The sequence below is a fragment of the Balearica regulorum genome, chromosome 34, assembly GCF_011004875.1.
Source record: "Balearica regulorum gibbericeps isolate bBalReg1 chromosome 34, bBalReg1.pri, whole genome shotgun sequence".
Classification (NCBI taxonomy): Eukaryota; Metazoa; Chordata; class Aves; order Gruiformes; family Gruidae; genus Balearica; species Balearica regulorum.
In genome coordinates, this window is record NC_046217.1 from 351,939 (window position 1) to 370,020 (window position 18,082).

Genomic DNA, 18,082 nt, shown 5'->3' on the forward strand with positions numbered 1-18,082 from the left:
CAACCAGGGCCCGAAGGTGCCAGGAAATGCCCCCCCCCCCCCGCACCCCCCCAGAGCTGCTTGAGGGAATTTGGCACATACAAAAAAGGGGGGTGACCCCCCCCCCAACCCCCAATCCCCCCATCCCCCGGGCGGGGCTGCCCTTTGGGGTGCTGCAGGGGGGAAGTTGGGGTGCCCCCCCCAAAAGAGCCCCCACCCCCAGAAACTACAGCAGCGATTTGGGGGGGCCCCCCCCCCCAGTGCAAGCTCTGCCCTGACTGTTGCTTCAGTGAACCCCCAAACCCCCCCCCCCCCCAAGCCCCAAATATGGGGGCGGGGGGTGACAGGGCCACCCCAGGTCGGGGGTGCCCATGGGTGCCACCCAAAGACACCCTCCATGAGATGCCACCCTGGGTGCCAACGCCACAGCTCTTGGCCACCCAAGGAACCTCTGGAGATGCCACCATGGCCACGGGCCACCCTGGGTGCCAACGCCACAGCTGTTGGCCACCCAAGGAACCTCTGGAGACGCCACCATGTCCATGGGCCACCCTGGGTGCCAACGCCACAGCTGTTGGCCACCCAAGGAACCTTTGGAGATGCCACCATGGCCACGGGCCACCCTGGGTGCCAACGTCACAGCTCTTGGCCACCCAAGGAACCTCTGGAGACGCCACCATGGCCATGGGCCACCCTGGGTGCCAACGCCACAGCTCTTGGCCACCCAAGGAACCTTTGGAGATGCCACCATGGCCACGGGCCACCCTGGGTGCCAACGCCACAGCTGTTGGCCACCCAAGGAACCTTTGGAGATGCCACCATGGCCATGGGCCACCCTGGGTGCCAACGCCACAGCTGTTGGCCACCCAAGGAACCTTTGGAGATGCCACCATGGCCATGGGCCACCCTGGGTGCCAACGCCACAGCTGTTGGTTACCCAAGGAACCTTTGGAGATGCCACCATGTCCATGGGCCACCCTGGGTGCCAACATCACAGCTCTTGGCCACCCAAGGAACCTTTGGAGATGCCACCATGGCCACGGGCCACCCTGGGTGCCAACGCCACAGCTCTTGGCTACCCAAGGAACCTTTGGAGATGCCACCATGCCTGTGGGCCACCCTAGTCACAGCGTGACCAGCCCTAGCCCACTTCGGGAGGGTCGGCGGCCCTCATGCCCTGCGTTGGCTGAGGAGATACTGGGCGGCGGCCGGGGGACCCGTGATGGTGACTTTGCGGGTGCCGAGGATGAAGTCACCCTTCTTGGCACCCATCAGCTCCTGGAACTCCACCAAGGTCTTCCCCCCCCTTGCCCAGGATGACGCCCACCACGTTCTCCAGCACCACGATCACCACCAGCTCCTCGATGCCCTCAACCGGCTTCTCGGGTGCCAAAACCCAAACCAGTAGCCAGCACCAAGGGAGCGGTGGCCACCGGGGCCAAGTAACCGTTGGCGGTGGCCAATGAACCCAAGGCAAAGGTGGTGGCCACCGGGCCAGCAACCGGGTGGTTTGCGTAGGAAGCCGAGAGGTCGACGGCCAGCGCCGCGTTGTAGCCACAACCGGTCGAGATGTTCAAGGCGGCGCCGACGGCCGACAACAACTCGCTGCCGGTAAAACCATGGAGGGGTCCTGGGTGGGGGGGTCCTGGGTGGGGGGGTCCCGGGGGAGTGGGGGGGGGTCTTGGTGTCGCAGGGAAGGGGGGGTCCGGTGGAGCGGGGGGTGGTCCCGGGGTGGGGGTCCCGGGGTGGGGTGTGGGGGGGTCCCGGGGTGCGGGGGGGTCCCCGGGTGGGGTGGGGGGGTCCCGGGGTGGGGGTCCCGGGGTGTGGGGGGGTCCCCGGGTGGGGTGTGGGGGGGTCCCGGGGTGCGGGGGGGTCCCCGGGTGGGGTGTGGGGGGGGTCCCTGGGTGTGTGTGGGGGGTCGCGCTGGTTCAGCACCACGGACAGCGGCCAGAGGGGCGGGGTCGAGGCCGCGGAAAGGGGCGGGGCCTCAGAGGGGCGTGGCCAGGGTGGGCGTGGCCAGGGGGGTCGAGAGGGGGGGCACCCCCCGGCTCCCCCCGTGCCTCAGTTTCCCCACCACACCTTCCCGCCCCGTTCCCATAGCAACGGCGTGGGCCCGTTGGCACAGTAACCGGCCCCCCCCAGTGTCCCGTAACCATGGTAACGACCCGGGTGCCTGGGGTACCACCTCTGTTGCCACGGCAACGAACCTAGCAACAGCCCCATGGCATCACCCGGGGTAGCAACTCCGTTGCCATGGCAACGACCCCAGCAACCTGGGCGGGACCATCACACGAGGGTGGGGTTGTCCTCCTCCCCCCCCCCCCCCGTGGGGCCCCGCCCCCCTCCTCCAGCCCCTATAGATCCCCATAGGCCCCCCCAGCCCCCTATAGCTCCAGCCCTCCCAGCCCCTATAGCCCCCATACCCACAGCCCCTATAGCCCCCATACCCACAGCCCCTGTAACCCCAGTCCCTATAGCCCCCAGCCCCTATAGCCCCCATACCCGCAGCCCCTACACCCCCATATTCCCAGCCCCTACACCCCCATACACACAGCCCCTACAGCCCCCATACACACAGCCCCTGTAACCCCAGCCCCTATAGCCCCCACACCAAGTGCCCCTATAGCTCCTATAGCCTCTATAAACCCCCATACCCACTGTCCCTATAGCTCCTGTAGCCCCCATAGCCCCCACACTTGCTCCTCCCATAGCCCCTATAGCCCCCATACCCACTGCCCCTATAGCTCCTATAGCCCCTATAGCCCCCATACCCACCTCCCCATAGAACCTATAGCCCCCATACCCACTGTCCCTATAGCTCCCCAGCCCCTATAGCCTCTATAGCCCCCATACCCACTGCCCCTATAGCTCCCCAGCCCCTATAGCCCCCATACCCACTGCCCCTATAGCTCCCCAGCCCCTATAGCCCCCATACCCACTGCCCCTATAGCCCCCATAGCCCCCATACCCACTGCCCCTATAGCTCCCCAGCCCCTATAGCCCCTATAGCCCCCATACCCACTGCCCCTATAGCTCCCCAGCCCCTATAGCCCCCATACCCCAGCTCTGCCTCCCCTCACCGTGATTGGGGCTGGGATCCCCGATGCTCCCAGTCCCACCCCACCCCCCACCCCCCCCCGTTTCTCCTGGCCACCCCAGTCTCGTCATGGGGGGGGTTCCCGGAGGTGGGGGGGGGACACCCGGGGATGTCAGGAAGGGGACGATGCCGGTCCCAGGGAAAGGCCCAGGGACAGCGGGGGGAAACTGGGTGCGTCTGGGAGGGATCTTGGTGATCACAGGGGGGAGACAGGAGGGAGGACTGTGATGCTGGGAGTCATACGGAGGGGGGTCCTGCTGGGCTCAGAGGTCTGCGGTGGTGCCGGGGAGGGGGTACCGGGGGTCCTCACCGCCAGTGCGGGAGCGCTTGGTGCTGCCGAGCCGCGCAAAGGCTAAACATATCACCTCACGTCTCTCTCGACCAAAATTCAGCGTTCACGCTCCAAACTGGAAACGTCGAGCCCCTGCTGCCAGGCCAAAGGTGCCAGCCCCAAAACGCGTGCCTGCCCTCAAACCTCCCACAGCGGCCCTCGCACAGCCCCACTCACATTGGGGCTGCGGGCTCGCCTAGCCGAGCAACGCCTCCACGTATCACCTCACCTCACTCTCAACCAAAATCAGTGTCCAGCCTCCAAACTGCCTTTTCCCTGGCAAACCCTTCTGGTGTTAGGCAGCTGGAGGGGACGACGACGCTAAAGAATTCTGCCTCTAGAAGGAGCGCAGCCAGCTGGAAGGGCAGGAGGAGCAGACGCACGACCTACCTGCGTGCTGCGGCCCCACGTTTTTCCCCCAGCGTCTGCGGCGCTGCTTGTACGCCGTGTAATTGTTCGTAGAGTTTTGCGGCAGATGCTGACTCGGGGGTAATGCCAGGCAGACGGGCGTTTTGCTTCAAGTCTCCGGCGTCTGGGGCTTTTCTTGTCGCCCTTACCTTTTTCAACAGGTTTCTCCTCCCCTTTAGCTGGGGAAAGAGAGGGAACGGCAGTAGCCGGCTGAGCGTCCGTGGGTGGTGAATAGCAACACAGAGGACTAGGGTTTTCAAGGGTCTCTGGTGTTAGTGTGACCTAAAATCAGAAGCGTCTTCAATCCTGGGTCTGCAGCAGGGCCTGTGAGAGAGCTGTAGTCATCGTTGACGGAGCAGCGGTGGTCCTCAACAGAAACAAGACAACAGTGTTTCTTCCCACGCCTCGGAAAGAAAGGCTTGACAGCAAAGGTCGTAATAAAGCAGATGTTTAATAACATCGCTTAATTTCCACCCTTCTGTTTTAAGTCTGGCTGTGGCAGGAATCTGCTGCCCGACAGGAGTCCGCTGCCTTGTCCGTGTTGGCCTTCATGCACGCCGCCAGGCGGGAAAGCGTCCGTCCGCTTGAAGTACCCTCCAGGCTCAAGAGACGTTCCAGTAAGGCAAGGCAGGAGCTCTGCCGCAGCAGCCAGGCTAGCCTCTTCCTCCTGCCACACGAGAGAAACTCCTGGGCCCAGAGACACCAGCCGTAACGGTGCTAAATCGGATCGGGACGGGGGAAAGCGGAGAGGCGGACAAGCCGGATACGCCTCCTGGGAGGGCAGGGAGGTGATGGAGGGAAGGCTGCCGGAGTGGAAGGGGATGAACAAAGAAGTGCTGCCGAGGGGAGCTGACGGCTCGGGAGGGCGTGTTGGCACTACAGCGCCCGGTGCGGGGGGCAAGCCAAAGGCAGGAACCGGCAGGAAAAGGGGGGTAATCGCCCTCTGAGCTTCCTCAGTCCCACGCCTCACCTCCAGCTACTGCTCCTTCCCCATGTCCTGGGTCCTGCCAGCAGACCCCCTGCCCCTCTTCAGCCTCTACTCCCTGTTTACAGCTCTCTGTCCCCCGCCGCCACCACCGCCACCAACCCCCCCCGGCACACGCGTCCCCGGGCGCGAGCCGCTTTTCACCCAAAGGCGTGCTTTCACCCAAAGGCGTGCTTTCACCCAAAGGCGCTCCTTAATGCCTCGGTCCTGCTAAGGCCTATGCGTCAGGTTAGGTGCGACCTCGGGTCTAGGCAGGTCTGGGCCCAGAGGCGGTGGCTGTACGGCGCTAAATCGGACAGGGCCGGGGCTGGGCTCACGTAGGAAATGGCTCTTCCTCCGCCGGGGTTCTCAGTTCTGCTTCTTACCCGGCGTCCTGCGGAAGGGAGGACGCTCTTCTGGCATCATAAGAGGCCGACGGCAACTTTTCCACCTGAGACTTGGCAAAGGCTCGAACGGAGGTCCGGGGGAAGTGCCTTCTGAGCAGGCACAAAGCCACCCCGATCATTTTCTTTGCCAGCTTCGTGCGTCCCATATGACAGCAGACCTGCGCAGGAAAAGGGAAACATCCCGACGTGGACTAGTTGCCCAAGAGGCTGCAGGAACCTGCCAGTGGCTGGAGATGCCAGGGATGTCCCCTGCAACTGGAGAAGGCCTCCAGCTCCGTCCCCCGGGAGATGCCTCCAGGCCTCCCCGTCTCTTTACCTCCCCTTTGAGGCTGAAGAAGGTGGCCTCATCAAAGCGGGCTATCGCATTCGCTTTCTTCTCTACTGAGTTCCTCAGGACCTCCGCTTCGTTCAGCTTCACGAGGGCCTTTGAGCAACCACACAGAGAGCGGGTGAGCGTGGGTGCAGAGCTCATGGCCAGCCTTGTCCTCCCGCGTTGTCTCCGTCATCTGTCTTAAGAGGGTCTGTTTCACCCCCGGGTGCTGGCAAGCAGCGCAACTCACCATGTAGCTGTTGGAGACGCGCAGGTAGGCAGCCGCACACTCCACAAGGTAGTAAAAGGCCCTGGCAGCATCGCCCATCGCCACGTAGTGGCGCGCCAAAGGCACAAGCACCGATTCCACGATGGCTTTGCATTTGCACGAGCACGTGCCGTTGTCCTTCCCCTCAGTCTCGCTGGGCAGCTCAGTCGTCTGGTCGCTCTTTGCCAGAAACCATTCTGCCGTACTAGCCCGAGCACAGTTCGCAGGGGAAGAAGAAAGCAAAGAATACACGGGCATCACCTCTACCGGCCTTTCTCCCCACGGAGACGGCATCAAAAGCCCTTTGTTCAAAGCAGAGCAACAAGGCCACGGGCAGGCAGGACTCTTACAGGGGCTTTGCAGGTAGGGAGAAAAGACAAGCTGGGCTTTGTGTCACCTCCCACAGGCAAGCCACCCGAGTCCCTGCAGTGGCTTTTCCCCCCTTTTTGCAGTGCGACTCTGTAGGAACTGGAAAGCAAGGGCTGCTCCAGAGCAGTCTGACGATCGCTCTGAGCCCACGGGCATCCTCAAGCACTCTCTCATCTCCATGGCCGTCTCTCCTCCCAGCTCCCAGCCCACACAAAGCCTGTTCCCTTAGCCAGAGTCACAACTGGCAGCCAAATACCGGCGCTTCCTTTGTCTCCTCTGGAGACCCTGAGCTCACTGCCTTCGAAAATAATCAAAACTTTGTCTCCTCACCCAAAATCCTCCTCCCTGAAAGCCTGCTGCTGCTGCAGAGCATCTGCAACATCTGGAAAGAAAACAGGGGGTTAGACACCTCCTCACGTACCCTGGGGTAAGAGCTGCTCTCCCTCTCCCAGCGGGCTTGCGAGGATCCTTGCAAGGGTCCTGACACACTGAGGACAGTCTGCAGCGGCCATCCTTACCACCTGGGCTCATCCTTAGCAGACCTACTCCCACCCAATTCCCCACACGCACCCCTGGCCTCCCGGAGGGTCTGGGCTGCAGAGCACGGTGCACGGCATACCCTCAGTGGCATGGGTCCTATCCCTCTTCATCTGTTCTCCTGCGAGTACCAAGGCCTCCCAGCTGCGTGAGTCGTCCTGGTCAGCAGGACCCTGACAGCTCCTTCCATCCTGGGTGTCGGTGACGGCGAAGCGGTGAAAGTCAACAAAGTCGCCTTGGCTGCAGCTCTTGCATTTGTGCGCGTGCCGTTCCAGGAAGGCGGCGCACTTACGGTGCAAGGCGACCCGCTGTCTCTCGAGCCACAGCTCGTAGGCAGCCTCCCGCAGCAGCGGGACACAGAAGACCAGAACGCCAGATTGCCGCTCCACCGTCTTCTTGCTCCAAGAGGACCTCTTCACACCTGCAAGGGAAAGGGCTTCTGCATCAGCCCGAGCTGGGACCAGGGCTCGGGGCTGGCCCAGCCAGGACATGAAAGTCACGCTTTGGTGAGCATCCTTGGCGGCGAACCAGCGCTGCCGCTGCACGCCGAGCCCTGCAGCACAAGGCGAAAGACCCCGGCTTGCCTCGCTGAGGCTAGCACAGCCCTGGGGACACAGTGCTCAGCTGCGCTCCGGGCTGGCGCTGGGGATGTTGCTGCTGGCCAAAGCAAGCCCTGGCCAGCGCTTTCTCCCGGCTCTTGGCAAGGCAGCGCCCAGCCTCCTGAGCTTCCCGCCCTGTACCACAGGGGAATCAAAGCTAGCGTGCTTTGAGATTGACTTGTAAGAGCTTTGGACAACCCATTCCGAACAGCCGTGCCTGTTCCATGGCTTCCATCACCGGAAAAAGCGCACCGTGCCCTGGGGAGCCCGGTGGGACACAGCTGGGAGCTCCCTTGTCTACCTTACTGCTACCACTTACCGCGCCCTGCCTGCGGAGAACTGGCTGGCCCCTCGGTAGCATCTTGGACATCTTCTGGCACCTCTGTGCTTTTCAGCCACTTAAGGATATTGTCGCTCACCAGCATGTCCAACAAGAAATTCATCTTGTGCCTGATGTCAGTGGGAAGGATGTGCGACAGCAGCTGGGTGGTAAATACCAGCCCGATGACAGCTGCAAACTTCAAAACCGTCTGCTTCAGCGGCTTTATCTGGTCCAGCTGAGCCAGCGCAATCTCTGTCAAAAAGAAGCAACACGTCTCTCTCTTGCCTGTTGCCCACGCTGAAGCTGGAGAGGCCAGAAAGTTTCAACCCATGAAATGGGGTAGGCGAGACGCTCAAACAAATGTTCCCCTGCCAAGGGTGCGGAGGGCAGTATCCAGCAGGTACAGGCGTCCCACGAAGCGCCCTACCACATCTGGAGCAGGTTCTTGCCCAACAGCGCACACAGAGAACAGAGAACTTTCCCCACCTCCGAGGTGGACTCAGAGCACGCACACACACAGAGTTGTCTTAACTTGGCCAGACGATACTATTCCTTTCTTTTGGTTTTCTTCTTTTTTTTTTCTTTTTTTTTTTTTTTTCTTGGACAAAACAACAGCAGGAATGCTTTAGCAAGATGTTTCTGCTCATACAAACGGCTACGGCTAGAGAGGAGGGACACTCATTGACAGCTCCCCTGGCTACGGGGGGATTTCCACGCCAATCCACAGGGAAACAAGATGGATTCGGTTTGGATTACGTGCCCTGAGACCAGCGTTAGCTGGGGAACTTAGAATAGCGAGGTAGAAGTTGCGTTCAAAGTTGAGTCAGAGGCAAGTCAAAGATTTTCCCCAGCAAAGGATTTGTTCCTGTGAGAAAAGGGAGCCATTTTAGTGTTGCACTAACAACCTTTTCTCTCCTACCTGCTGCTGGAAATCAGCCAGCAGGCTCACAGCCGGTCCACACGCAGGAGGGGAAAACGGCTGCCCACAACCCCAGGTCCCCCCCCAACATTCTGGTCAGACCAGAACCACCTTCCAAGCAGAGCTCCCAAGCCGAGAAGGGTGACTCTGCAGCAGACAGATACCCAGCCTTCCTCCAGCCGATGCCCCGGGAAGGGTCCCCAGCACAGCCGAGAGCCGGCAGAGTGGCGCTCGGCCCCTCACCTTTCAAGGCGGCGGGCAGCACGGTGTTCTCCAGGTTCACATCTGGTCTGATGATGATGCAGACCCCGCCATCATTCCCGGCGCTGGAGCTTGAGGTTGCTGCCAGGGCTGAAATCTCGACTGCAGCAGCTGGGTGGAACAAAAAAGCACGACTCGGGCAATTCGCAAAGTGACTCGCAGCTTGCAAACGTTTCAAAATTCACCTGAGATGGGACAAGTCCCACCTGACACGGTCCAGTGCGGGCACACTGACTGGTCATGAAGCAGAGCAAAACAGTTTCCACTGCAAGCCTTTCTTTGCACGGCCCTCCCAAAGACCTTGTGCCTTCAGACCAGCTTTCCCCAAACGTCCCTCGGTCAAAGCTTCCAGACTTCCCAGGTGGCGACCAAACGCCCCGGGACAGAAAGCAGCAGCATTGCTGCCTTCGACAGCGCTACCTCCGCAGCCAGGGAAATTGCCGGTGATAACGCAAAACGTCACGTCAGTCCTGGCTGTTCCCAAGGCCACGGCACTCCGGCTGGCATTGCGCTCTCAGTGGGGTTTGTTCTCAAGCGAGCTGGCGTTTGGCTAAGGTAGGTTACGTGCCCATTAGAATGCCTAAACCCACCAGAAACACACGTGCTCCGGAAGGATTTCCCCTCTGCTTTTAAGCCCCTCACAACCCCCCCACCCCGAGAATTTAGGCCCCTTCAAGCCACCAGAACTCGCTAGCCCCCGCTTTGGCTGTCCCAACAGCAAGGCACGCGGGAGCCCACACCTCCGCCGGACCAAGTTCCGCACCGCTGCGAGATCCGACTCTGCCCAAATCCACGGGGGAATGACGGGGCAAGGCCGTTCTGTGCAACAACTCGCTAGTCAGCGGCAAAGGTGCTTACCGACGAGGCTCTCCCAGTCGTCCTCTGCTTTTTCACCCGGCCTCCGGGTGCGGAACAAGAGCGTGTCGTTGCAACGAAGGCAGCGCAGCAGCTCCTCACAGTAATATGGGATCCCCGAGCTTCTTTGGAGCAGGAACCTGGACAGGAACAGACCCAGCAGTGACCAGCACAAGGAAAGTAAGGTGAAACGCAGTTCAGGTGGGCGCCAAGTCACTTGGGCATGACAGGGTAGCCAGCATCCTTGTCACAGCTACACCTCACTTTTGAAAGGCACGGTCCTCCCGCTGGCTTGGGCTTTCGCACCCCCCCTGAACCTCCAGCCTTCGCTGAAGTCCGTGGAAAAAGAACTGCGCGCAATGCCCAAAGCCCAGAGCGCCGAGCCCTGCCTTTCCTCTCCTCAGGAGCCTAGATCCTCTCCGGCAGCAGGGTGGACCTCTGCCCCTGGGAATCTCCCCCACGGCCTGGACACCTAGACCAAGGCTTTTTCACACCCCAGCCAGGCTTGGGCTCGGGACTCTTCCTCCCTGTGCGACAGCGAAGGGCTGACACCTCCCACGCTCTCTGTCTAGGGAGCTGCCCGCTCTCAGCTCACATCTGCCAGGGTGAGGCGTAACGAGCAACCCACATCTGGTACTCGCTGGAGTCCGTGATGCTTCTAGCAGCCTCGCGTTCCCTTTCCTGGGGGGTTGATTCCCTTCCGTGATCTGCAGAGGTTCAAGCCTTCAGGAAGAGCTCCCCTGCCTCGAACTTACCTCGCTAAATCCCTGGGGATGCTGACCACTCCAAGGTCCTGGCAGACTTTCTGCACCACAGCTGAAGGTTTCAGCTCATCCAGATGAAGATAGGTGATTTTCTGGGACGTCGTGTTGGCTGCTGCAGCTTTGCAAAAACTCTCTGTTCTCGCATAGCCTGGAGCTAGGCTCGTGACCATGAAGAAGGAGACATTTTGGAGCACGGGTGACATGATGCTCCAGGAGGCAGGGTCGATGAAATGGGCGTTGTCGATGACAAATATGCCAAAGTCTCTTCCGATGGCCTGGAAAAAAAAAAAAAAAAAAAGCAGGTTGTTCTGAGGGAAATCCGGTGGATTCTCAAGTGTCTTCCAGGGGAGGAGATTTAGCCTCTGTCTCTCTTGAGGATGCTCTGCAGTTTCTCCCCACCACTCCCCTGCTCAGAAGCTTACTGGCTCTCAATTTCTTTGAGACTTTAGGGTCACACCTAACATCACTTGCCCTGCAGAAGGAGGGAGCTTGGGCAAGAGAAGGCAGAAGACATTGTTCCTCCTCCAGGGCAGACTTTACGGGAGGGAAGTTACTGGGTGCGTTTGCTGGGCTGCGAGGAGGAGGTAGAGAGTGTGTGTGTGTGGGGGGGTGGTTCTCAAGCCCTGAAGGGCGATGACCCAGGCACGTGGTCCTCCTCCTGCCCGCTCACACTGCTGTGGTGCAGAGCCCGCAGCTGGGAGGGTTGTTTTCCTTCTCTGACCCAGGAGGAGGGAAGGAGAAATGCTCACCTTCTCTAGCACTTTTGCCCAAGCCGAACGCAATTCCCTTTTTCTTTGAGTTTCACGCATCTTGCGAACCTTGTCCGAAACGGGAAACTGGCCGGAAAAGCAAAGTCAGGGAGAAACATCGCTCCAGGGCTAGACGCACCTACCCACCAAGCAAGACCGCAGAGCGAACTGCCTCTGCTGGCCTCAGCACCGTACCTCTGCCCCAGGCAGCTGCAAGGAGCCACAGTGGGGACTTCACCCGGAGCCAAAAGCAGAGGCCCTCTGGAGAGGGTCTGGGCAGAGCTGGGGCTTGGGGAACCAGCTGAAGAGCTGGTTCTCTGGCTGTGGGAATCTTGGGCTGGCTGGAGCAGACCACTCACACAGCACGAGCTCACCTTCTCTATCTCTATCTCTCCGGTGCCACTTCCAGGGTGCTGAAGAAGGCACCGGGTACCGCGGGATGCAGCGCGGGACATGAACTCAGCACAGAGAGGGAGGCTCCCCCCAGGCCCGGGAATGGGAAACGTGTGCTCTGACGCCTGCGATTCCCACCCCTGAGCTAAGGCACTCCCAGCAGTGTGCCCACAGGACGTCAGACCCAGAAAAGGTCACGAGAAGGCCTTCTCCAGGGCCAGAGTGGCCTCTCGCTCTCACCTTGACAAGGAAAACGTCATTGAGGAGGCAATAGCCGCTCTCTTCGATTGTCCCTCGGAGCTTTGTCTGCAGCTCGCGCTGCCTGGCACTGCACGATTCGCACTCCTGGAGGCCCAGGGCCCTGGCCATCAGCGCACAGAGGGCAGAGAAGGACTGCCTCATGTCGAGCTCTAGCAGTTCCACGGCAACTACCCTGCCGTGCAAAAGCAAAAGGGACCGAGATCCCCAACAGCCCCAGCCTTCTAAGGCAAAAGGGGTGGACGTGCCCTCGGCGGGGGAGGTCTCTTCAGCCACCCATCCCAAAGTGCTTCCCAGGGAAAGCCAAGCTTTTCACTCCTCCTACGAGAAAGGGCACAGAGGGGCAGTTGCTGCCAAGCCACTGGGAGAGCCGGGTCCAGACCCTGTGTCCCCGCAGCACCCTGCGTCTCCCAGGTCTCGCTACGTGCCCCCTGCAAAGGAACTCACGGGGCTAAGAGGCAAGGATGGAGCGAATGGTGAGTTCGCCTTTGGGCTCCAGACCTTAGCAGTCTGCCTCCCAGAGCACACGAAGGCTTTTCTGTCCCAGTGCTGCTTCTGGGAAGCATGCAGAGGGCAAGCAGGGCTTCTAAAACAGGCCACTCCACTGTTTGTTGGGTCTGGGGTCAGGCGAGCAGCAACTGAGCTTGGGCTCTTTCCTTCTATCTGTTCCTGGCCCGGAGGTGAAGGAGGAAAGGCCATGGCTCAAGAAACCACCTCCACCTCCCCGAAGAGGCAGAGGCAGGAGCAGAGCCGGCAGGAGCTCCTAGGGAGCGTCTCCAGGAGGCTTTCCGGGGGAGGCTGCAGTCCAAGGGCCGGGAGCACTGGCGGAGGGGCTGGAGCGTTCCGTGGCTCTCAGGGGATGGGCAGGGGCAGTCCCCAAAGCTACAGGTCGAAAATCTGTACCTGTGGCCAGCAGCCTGGCCTAAATAGGCCAGTTCAGTAAGTAAGTGGCTCTTGCCGGAGCCCATCGTGCCTTCAAATGCCAGGACGTGCCTTCGTCCTAAATCCTTATAGGCTTTCAAGCAGCTGGCAAAGAGGTCAAGCTCCTTCTCCCGACCTGTGAAGGCAAACAAGAAAACGAGCCGCTGGGGCGTGCTGGCACCCTCCACCGCAGCTTCCCTCCCTGCCACCACGTCTGCCAGCCTGCCGACGCTCAGGCCTTCTTCCCGCCCGCTCACTCATCCCAGCTTTTGCACCTCTACCATCCGCAGAGCCGCAGCGGACCCGCCTGCCCCACAGCGCAGCTCCCATGCCCTCTTCCCTGCCCCTCTGCCCTCCACATGCCGGCCCCATGCAAATCCCCACAGCGATCCTGCTGAAGACTGGACGGGATGATTTGAATCGCCGCCAGCAGCTCTGTCCCAAAGAGACTCCAAGCATCTCCTCGCTGCCCCGTGAGCCACAGAGCACTTCCCAGTAGCTAAGGCAGCACCTTCAGGCCTCGACTGGTTTTGGCTGGGCTGGAGTTAATTTTCTTCAGTAACAGCTCATGTGGTGCTACGTTTTGGATTTGTGACCAAACATCGGTGTTGATAACACGATGATGTTTTATAGTTATCGCTGAAGAGTGCTTGCGGTGTCGAGGCCTTTTCCATTTCTCACGCCGCCCCACCGGCGGGCAGGCTGGGGGTGCGCAAGGAGCACCTGCGCAGCTCTTGCTTTACCTATTAAGCTGTCTGTATCTCAGCCCACCAGCGTTCTCACTTTTACCCTTCCGATTCTCTGCCCCATCCGCGGTGGGAAGCAAGCGGCTCTGTGAGGCTGAGCTGCCTGCTGGGGTTAACCCGTAACAGGGCCCAAAACATCCGGCAAGATACCGAGTGATTAAAGGCATCCCCTGTGTCCTGACAATTCCATGTCTACGCCCAGATGCTGCCAAGAATGGAACTCTGAGGAGTACAAGGGGGAGAACCCACCACCAAAACTCTCCGTCGGTCTGGCAGAAGACCGGAATTCCCAAAGACAGGAATCAGTTTAGCCCCCAGGGCGTGAGCAGCTCCATAGTTGAAAGGAACCTCCCTACCAGGTCTGGAGCATGGCAGGGAGCACCAGGCACCTCACCCTTCTTTCCAACCCAAAGATATCAACCAAGTAGGCACCAAGACAGGGGTCACTTCCTCAGGGCCGCTGCAGGCAGCACCATCCCTGGCAAAAGCTTCTCCCTGCCCAGTGTGACACTAAAAGCGACCAAGGGGAAGAAACCAGGGTTCAGAAGAAGAGCAAGGCGTTCTCCACCTACCCAGCAAGGGGACGTACTCCGACCTCTCCTTGGCAAGACCCATGCCAAACATGCTAGAAGCAGGGGAAAAGAAAACACAAGCCAATTAGCTGATGAGAAGCCAGGGGACATAGCGAAGCAGCCTGGCATGGAAGGGCAGGACGTGCTCCTCGGGTACCTGCTTTTCTTTCGAGCAGTGCGTTATCCCCCTGCGCACTCCTCCAGCCAAACAGAGTTCAAGCTGCCAGGCTAGGACAGCTTCAAGCATAAAGAAGCCCAGTGGCCACGGCGGGACAGGAGAACACGTCAAGAGCCCACCAGCAGAGGCCAAACCCAGAGAAATTGGAGACACGTGAACGAAGCCAGGATGTGCAACGTTGGCAAAGAAAAAGAAGCGTCTTGGAAAGGAGGATTTGGTTCACTGAATGGGTTGGGATGCCAAGCACCTGGCACCTTTGGCTCAAGTCTTCCTGTAGTTTCAAAGCGACGGCAATGTTAACATTCAAACCGTCATCCAAAGAGAAGGTCAAACCCCGGCCCAGAGGAAGAGTTGAGAGATTTCAGCAGGAAGACATGAGGAAGAGTGTCCCTATGGTCCAGGTTTCCCCATGGGAACCGGACTGGCCCAAAGCTTCCTGCTCAGAAGCAGCTGGGACAAAAACCTCCTTGGGTCGGCACTACCAGGGCACACGGTGGAGCAAGCGCAGCACAGAAAGCACAGTCGAAAGACATTTGGGCAGAGCCTGCAAGGCCAGGTTGTGTCCACCAAGATGCAAGAACCTTCCCCATCCCTTGGCTTCACTCCCACTCGCTCAGCTGCAGGAGACAGCAGCGGGGAGAGGCAAAAAGCCTCTCCACAGGGAAGGGAGAGCAGCTTGGTCTCTCTCTGCAGAACAACTCCTTGCTGGCCAAGGCTGCACCTTTGGTGCCACCATCCCCTCATCCAGCCCCCTCAGAGGACGCTCACCTCCTCTTGGCAATCCCCACGTATTGATAGATAGTGTCAGGAGAGCTAATGCCTTTCATCTCTCTCGCTGGCAGCTCCTTGAAGCAGTAAGGGGGCAGCTGAGAGGCAGCGTAGGTCACTGCGTCACAACACACCAGCCCGGGGTACTGCACCATCATCCGGGCTGCCAAATTCACCTTCTGGCCAATGACTGCCGAGAGAGAGCGAGAGCGCACGCGTTGATGTACCCGTGCCACCGGCCCCGCGGTGCCCTTCCAGGCGAACGGCTGCCTCAGCTCCGGCACAGGCCAACCCCACAGCGGGGTCAGCAGAACCCAGGGGAACAACCGGCCGCCTGGGCCACCACCGACTCCGCCTGGGCCATTCCTGACCGGCTGCCGGGCAAGCCTCTCCCAGCCCGCCTTCCTCTTCCGGACTGCCATGCTGAAGCTCCCGCGCCTCAGACGTACGCCTCGTACCTGTGTATTCATGCCTGCCAGGGTGGCCAATGACTCCACAGAACACCGTCCCGCCGGTAACTGCGACAGACACTGCCCTGGCAGACAGGGAAACAGCGTGGCTTCAGCAGAGCCCCTGGTGCAGTCCTGCTCGCCCGGCTTCGTCCCTTCCCGCACCTCCCCTCGGCGCTAGCCTGGGCCACCCGCCATCCTGCCCCGCCGGCGCAGGTCTCGGGGACGCAGAGAGCTCGGGGGTGTCAACGTACCCGGGTTGCAAGGGACAAGGGACAGGGCTAGGGACGTTTTGGGCACTTCCCCTGCAGCTGCATCCCCTGAGCTGTGACCTGCAGAAGGCCAGAGCCCTCTCGTGAGCCAAGAGGGAGGGAAGAAGGCGCCCACGATGTCACCGGCTGCGATGACACGTGGCTGCGCACCATCCCCGTTCGTGGGCCATTCGCCCAGGCGTCCTGCCTCCGGCACCGCGGAGCCTCTCGCCCACGCGAGGGTTCGTTCCAGCGCGGTGGGCTAGCGGGGTGTGCTTGGAGGCACTCCGCACGGCTGCCGCCTGCCACCTCTCAGGCCACTGCTCCCTTCCCGCCAGGGACAAAGCGGGGACATGCTACAAGGCTCTCACACACTCACTCTTTTTCCCCGAGCAGGGTGGAGCAGGAGTTGAAGATCTGAATAGCACTCTGCAAGGCGTGAATACTCTCGTAGAGGAGCTTTTCTCCACTGAGTCCAAACACACAGAGGAACATGCAGCCCTGCCAAGGACAGATGCAGCACATCTTGCTACGATGCCTGAGAGCTCGGAGTCTCTCCCTCTTGCTCACTGCCCGCCCTCTCACTTTATCAAACAGGAGGATTTTGTTGATTTTGCCCTCGTGAGGACGGAGGACTTCTAGCATCATCCTGGTGGCGTTGTTGAGGATTGTGTGGAGAGCCTCTGTGTCCATATCCGCAGCAACCCGCAGTTGGACCAAGAGGCTGGTGACTGGCTGTAGCTCAGAGAAGAGGTCCAGCGGCGCTCTGTCATCAAACTGGAAGACAAGAGCATGACGACTTCACGAGCCTGGTCTCCCCTGGGGGCTTACTGCCCACACCAGATACCGAGGGAGAGCAGGCGTACTGGCAATAGCAGATACTACCGGGGGAAGGGATAAATCTTCCTCTCGGTGCAAATAAGGGGCAGGCTGCCCAGCCTGCGGCAGGCAGATACCGAAATGTAACACAAACGACAAAGGAGGGAAAGGTGCTCCAGTAACACGCCATCTCGGGACAGGGATGGACACGAGGGGCAAGCCTCAGGGATGCTCTAGGGACTTCAGCGGAATCTCCCCGTTATCCCACCATCACGTCCGCAACACATCCAGAACCATAGCCACGGAAAAGCCGAGAGAGAGAGAGAGAGAGAAGTCCGCCCGCCACCACCCGTGTCTCTCTGAGGACAATGCACACAATGGTGCAGCACTGGTGCCCCTTGGCTCAGTTTCCCCGCGTTGTCGTCGCAAGGTGCATTTTCTTTTGTTTGTCTGTTCTCGTGAGAACTCCATCTCTGCAATGCAACGCTTCTTCTGCCCTCCAAAAACACAGCCCCCCAGCAGCGGTGGCCTGGCCGTACCTTCCGGAGAGCAGTTTCTGGTACGTACTCCCTAGGCACCTCCTCCACGTTAGGATGAGAGCGGAAAAAAGCCGGCCTCATGGCACCTGAGGAGAGAAAATGCGGGTGGTTGCTGGGAGGATGAGACTACGAGGTGCTGGAAAGTAGGGGCTGGCACTGGAAACGCAGGTGAAAGAGTTTTCTGCGTTTGCTCATGTTCCCACCTCCAGATGCTCAGGGCAGAGCCGTCCCCTGGAAGGAGGAGGAGGCAGCAGCAGCGACTGCCCCAGCTCGTGCACGGGAGGGCCAAAAGCCTGAGCGCTAACTGAAAGGAGGGGAGAGGACGGAGGTGGTTCCTCTCTGGCCCCTGAAGCAGCCACCTTTCCGGGCAATCACAAACAAGGTGAAGTTGGCGCTCACCTTCCTTTTCCAAGCCGTGGCTCACCGGCTGTTGTACAAGCTTGCGTAAAATTTCTTGGCATTCTGACCGAGACATCTGAACCATGCCCATAACCTGAAGACACACAGAATGGAAGCACTGCCACCGGTCTCCCCAGGAGTCCCAGGGGACGGAGCCTGCCCTCCACCATCACTGCCCAGAAAAGAGGAGGGACAAGCCCACCTGGCTGCACAGGACAGCAGTGCTTCCTCAGAAGCACCGGAGCTGGGCAGGCATCCCCCAACTGTTCAACAACGGCTCCACGACCCACAGAGGACATTGCTGGTGGGGCCAAAACCCTTCCCATGCCTCCCGACCCCTCAAACCAAGCAAGCCCAGCCCACAGTTACCCCCGAGAAGGGAGGACAAGAGCTTCAGCTGCCTGCCCACTTTCACAGCTACGGCTCTCTCTCGACACTCGGCTCCTCAACCAGCCTTCTGACACCTCCCTCCTTCACGTCCAGGATGCGGGTCCTCAGAATGGCTCTAGACGCCATCCCATCCACCTACCTTCACGGCTCTTTGGCCTGCAAGACGCTGGGTCCTGAGCCGGCGCTGCTCGCAGAGCTCCCAGGAGGGGGCCGAGAGGATAACTTCACCTGCATTCGCAAGCCGTTCGGCCTCACAAACT

General features: G+C 60.2%; 1 protein-coding gene across 1 annotated transcript in view; it reads right to left on the reverse strand.

Annotated features, from left to right (window-relative positions):
- Positions 1-4,287: 4,287 nt before the first annotated feature.
- ADCY10 (adenylate cyclase 10) overlaps positions 4,288-18,082 on the reverse strand; it is a 14,717-nt gene continuing 922 nt past the window's right edge. Inside the window, exons 2-22 of the mRNA XM_075738557.1 lie at positions 17,962-18,080; positions 17,433-17,526; positions 17,034-17,119; positions 16,261-16,452; positions 16,055-16,176; positions 15,434-15,510; positions 14,976-15,165; positions 14,030-14,082; positions 12,694-12,847; positions 11,773-11,965; positions 11,140-11,226; positions 10,382-10,665; positions 9,630-9,766; positions 8,754-8,882; positions 7,589-7,843; positions 6,753-7,091; positions 6,464-6,515; positions 5,747-5,969; positions 5,503-5,610; positions 5,166-5,344; positions 4,288-4,482 (exon numbers count right to left, since the gene is read on the reverse strand). Coding sequence (XP_075594672.1) covers positions 4,299-4,482; positions 5,166-5,344; positions 5,503-5,610; positions 5,747-5,969; positions 6,464-6,515; positions 6,753-7,091; positions 7,589-7,843; positions 8,754-8,882; positions 9,630-9,766; positions 10,382-10,665; positions 11,140-11,226; positions 11,773-11,965; positions 12,694-12,847; positions 14,030-14,082; positions 14,976-15,165; positions 15,434-15,510; positions 16,055-16,176; positions 16,261-16,452; positions 17,034-17,119; positions 17,433-17,526; positions 17,962-18,080 — 3,257 coding nt within the window. The 3' untranslated portion in view covers positions 4,288-4,298. The remainder of the gene's footprint in view (positions 4,483-5,165; positions 5,345-5,502; positions 5,611-5,746; positions 5,970-6,463; positions 6,516-6,752; positions 7,092-7,588; positions 7,844-8,753; positions 8,883-9,629; positions 9,767-10,381; positions 10,666-11,139; positions 11,227-11,772; positions 11,966-12,693; positions 12,848-14,029; positions 14,083-14,975; positions 15,166-15,433; positions 15,511-16,054; positions 16,177-16,260; positions 16,453-17,033; positions 17,120-17,432; positions 17,527-17,961; positions 18,081-18,082) is intronic.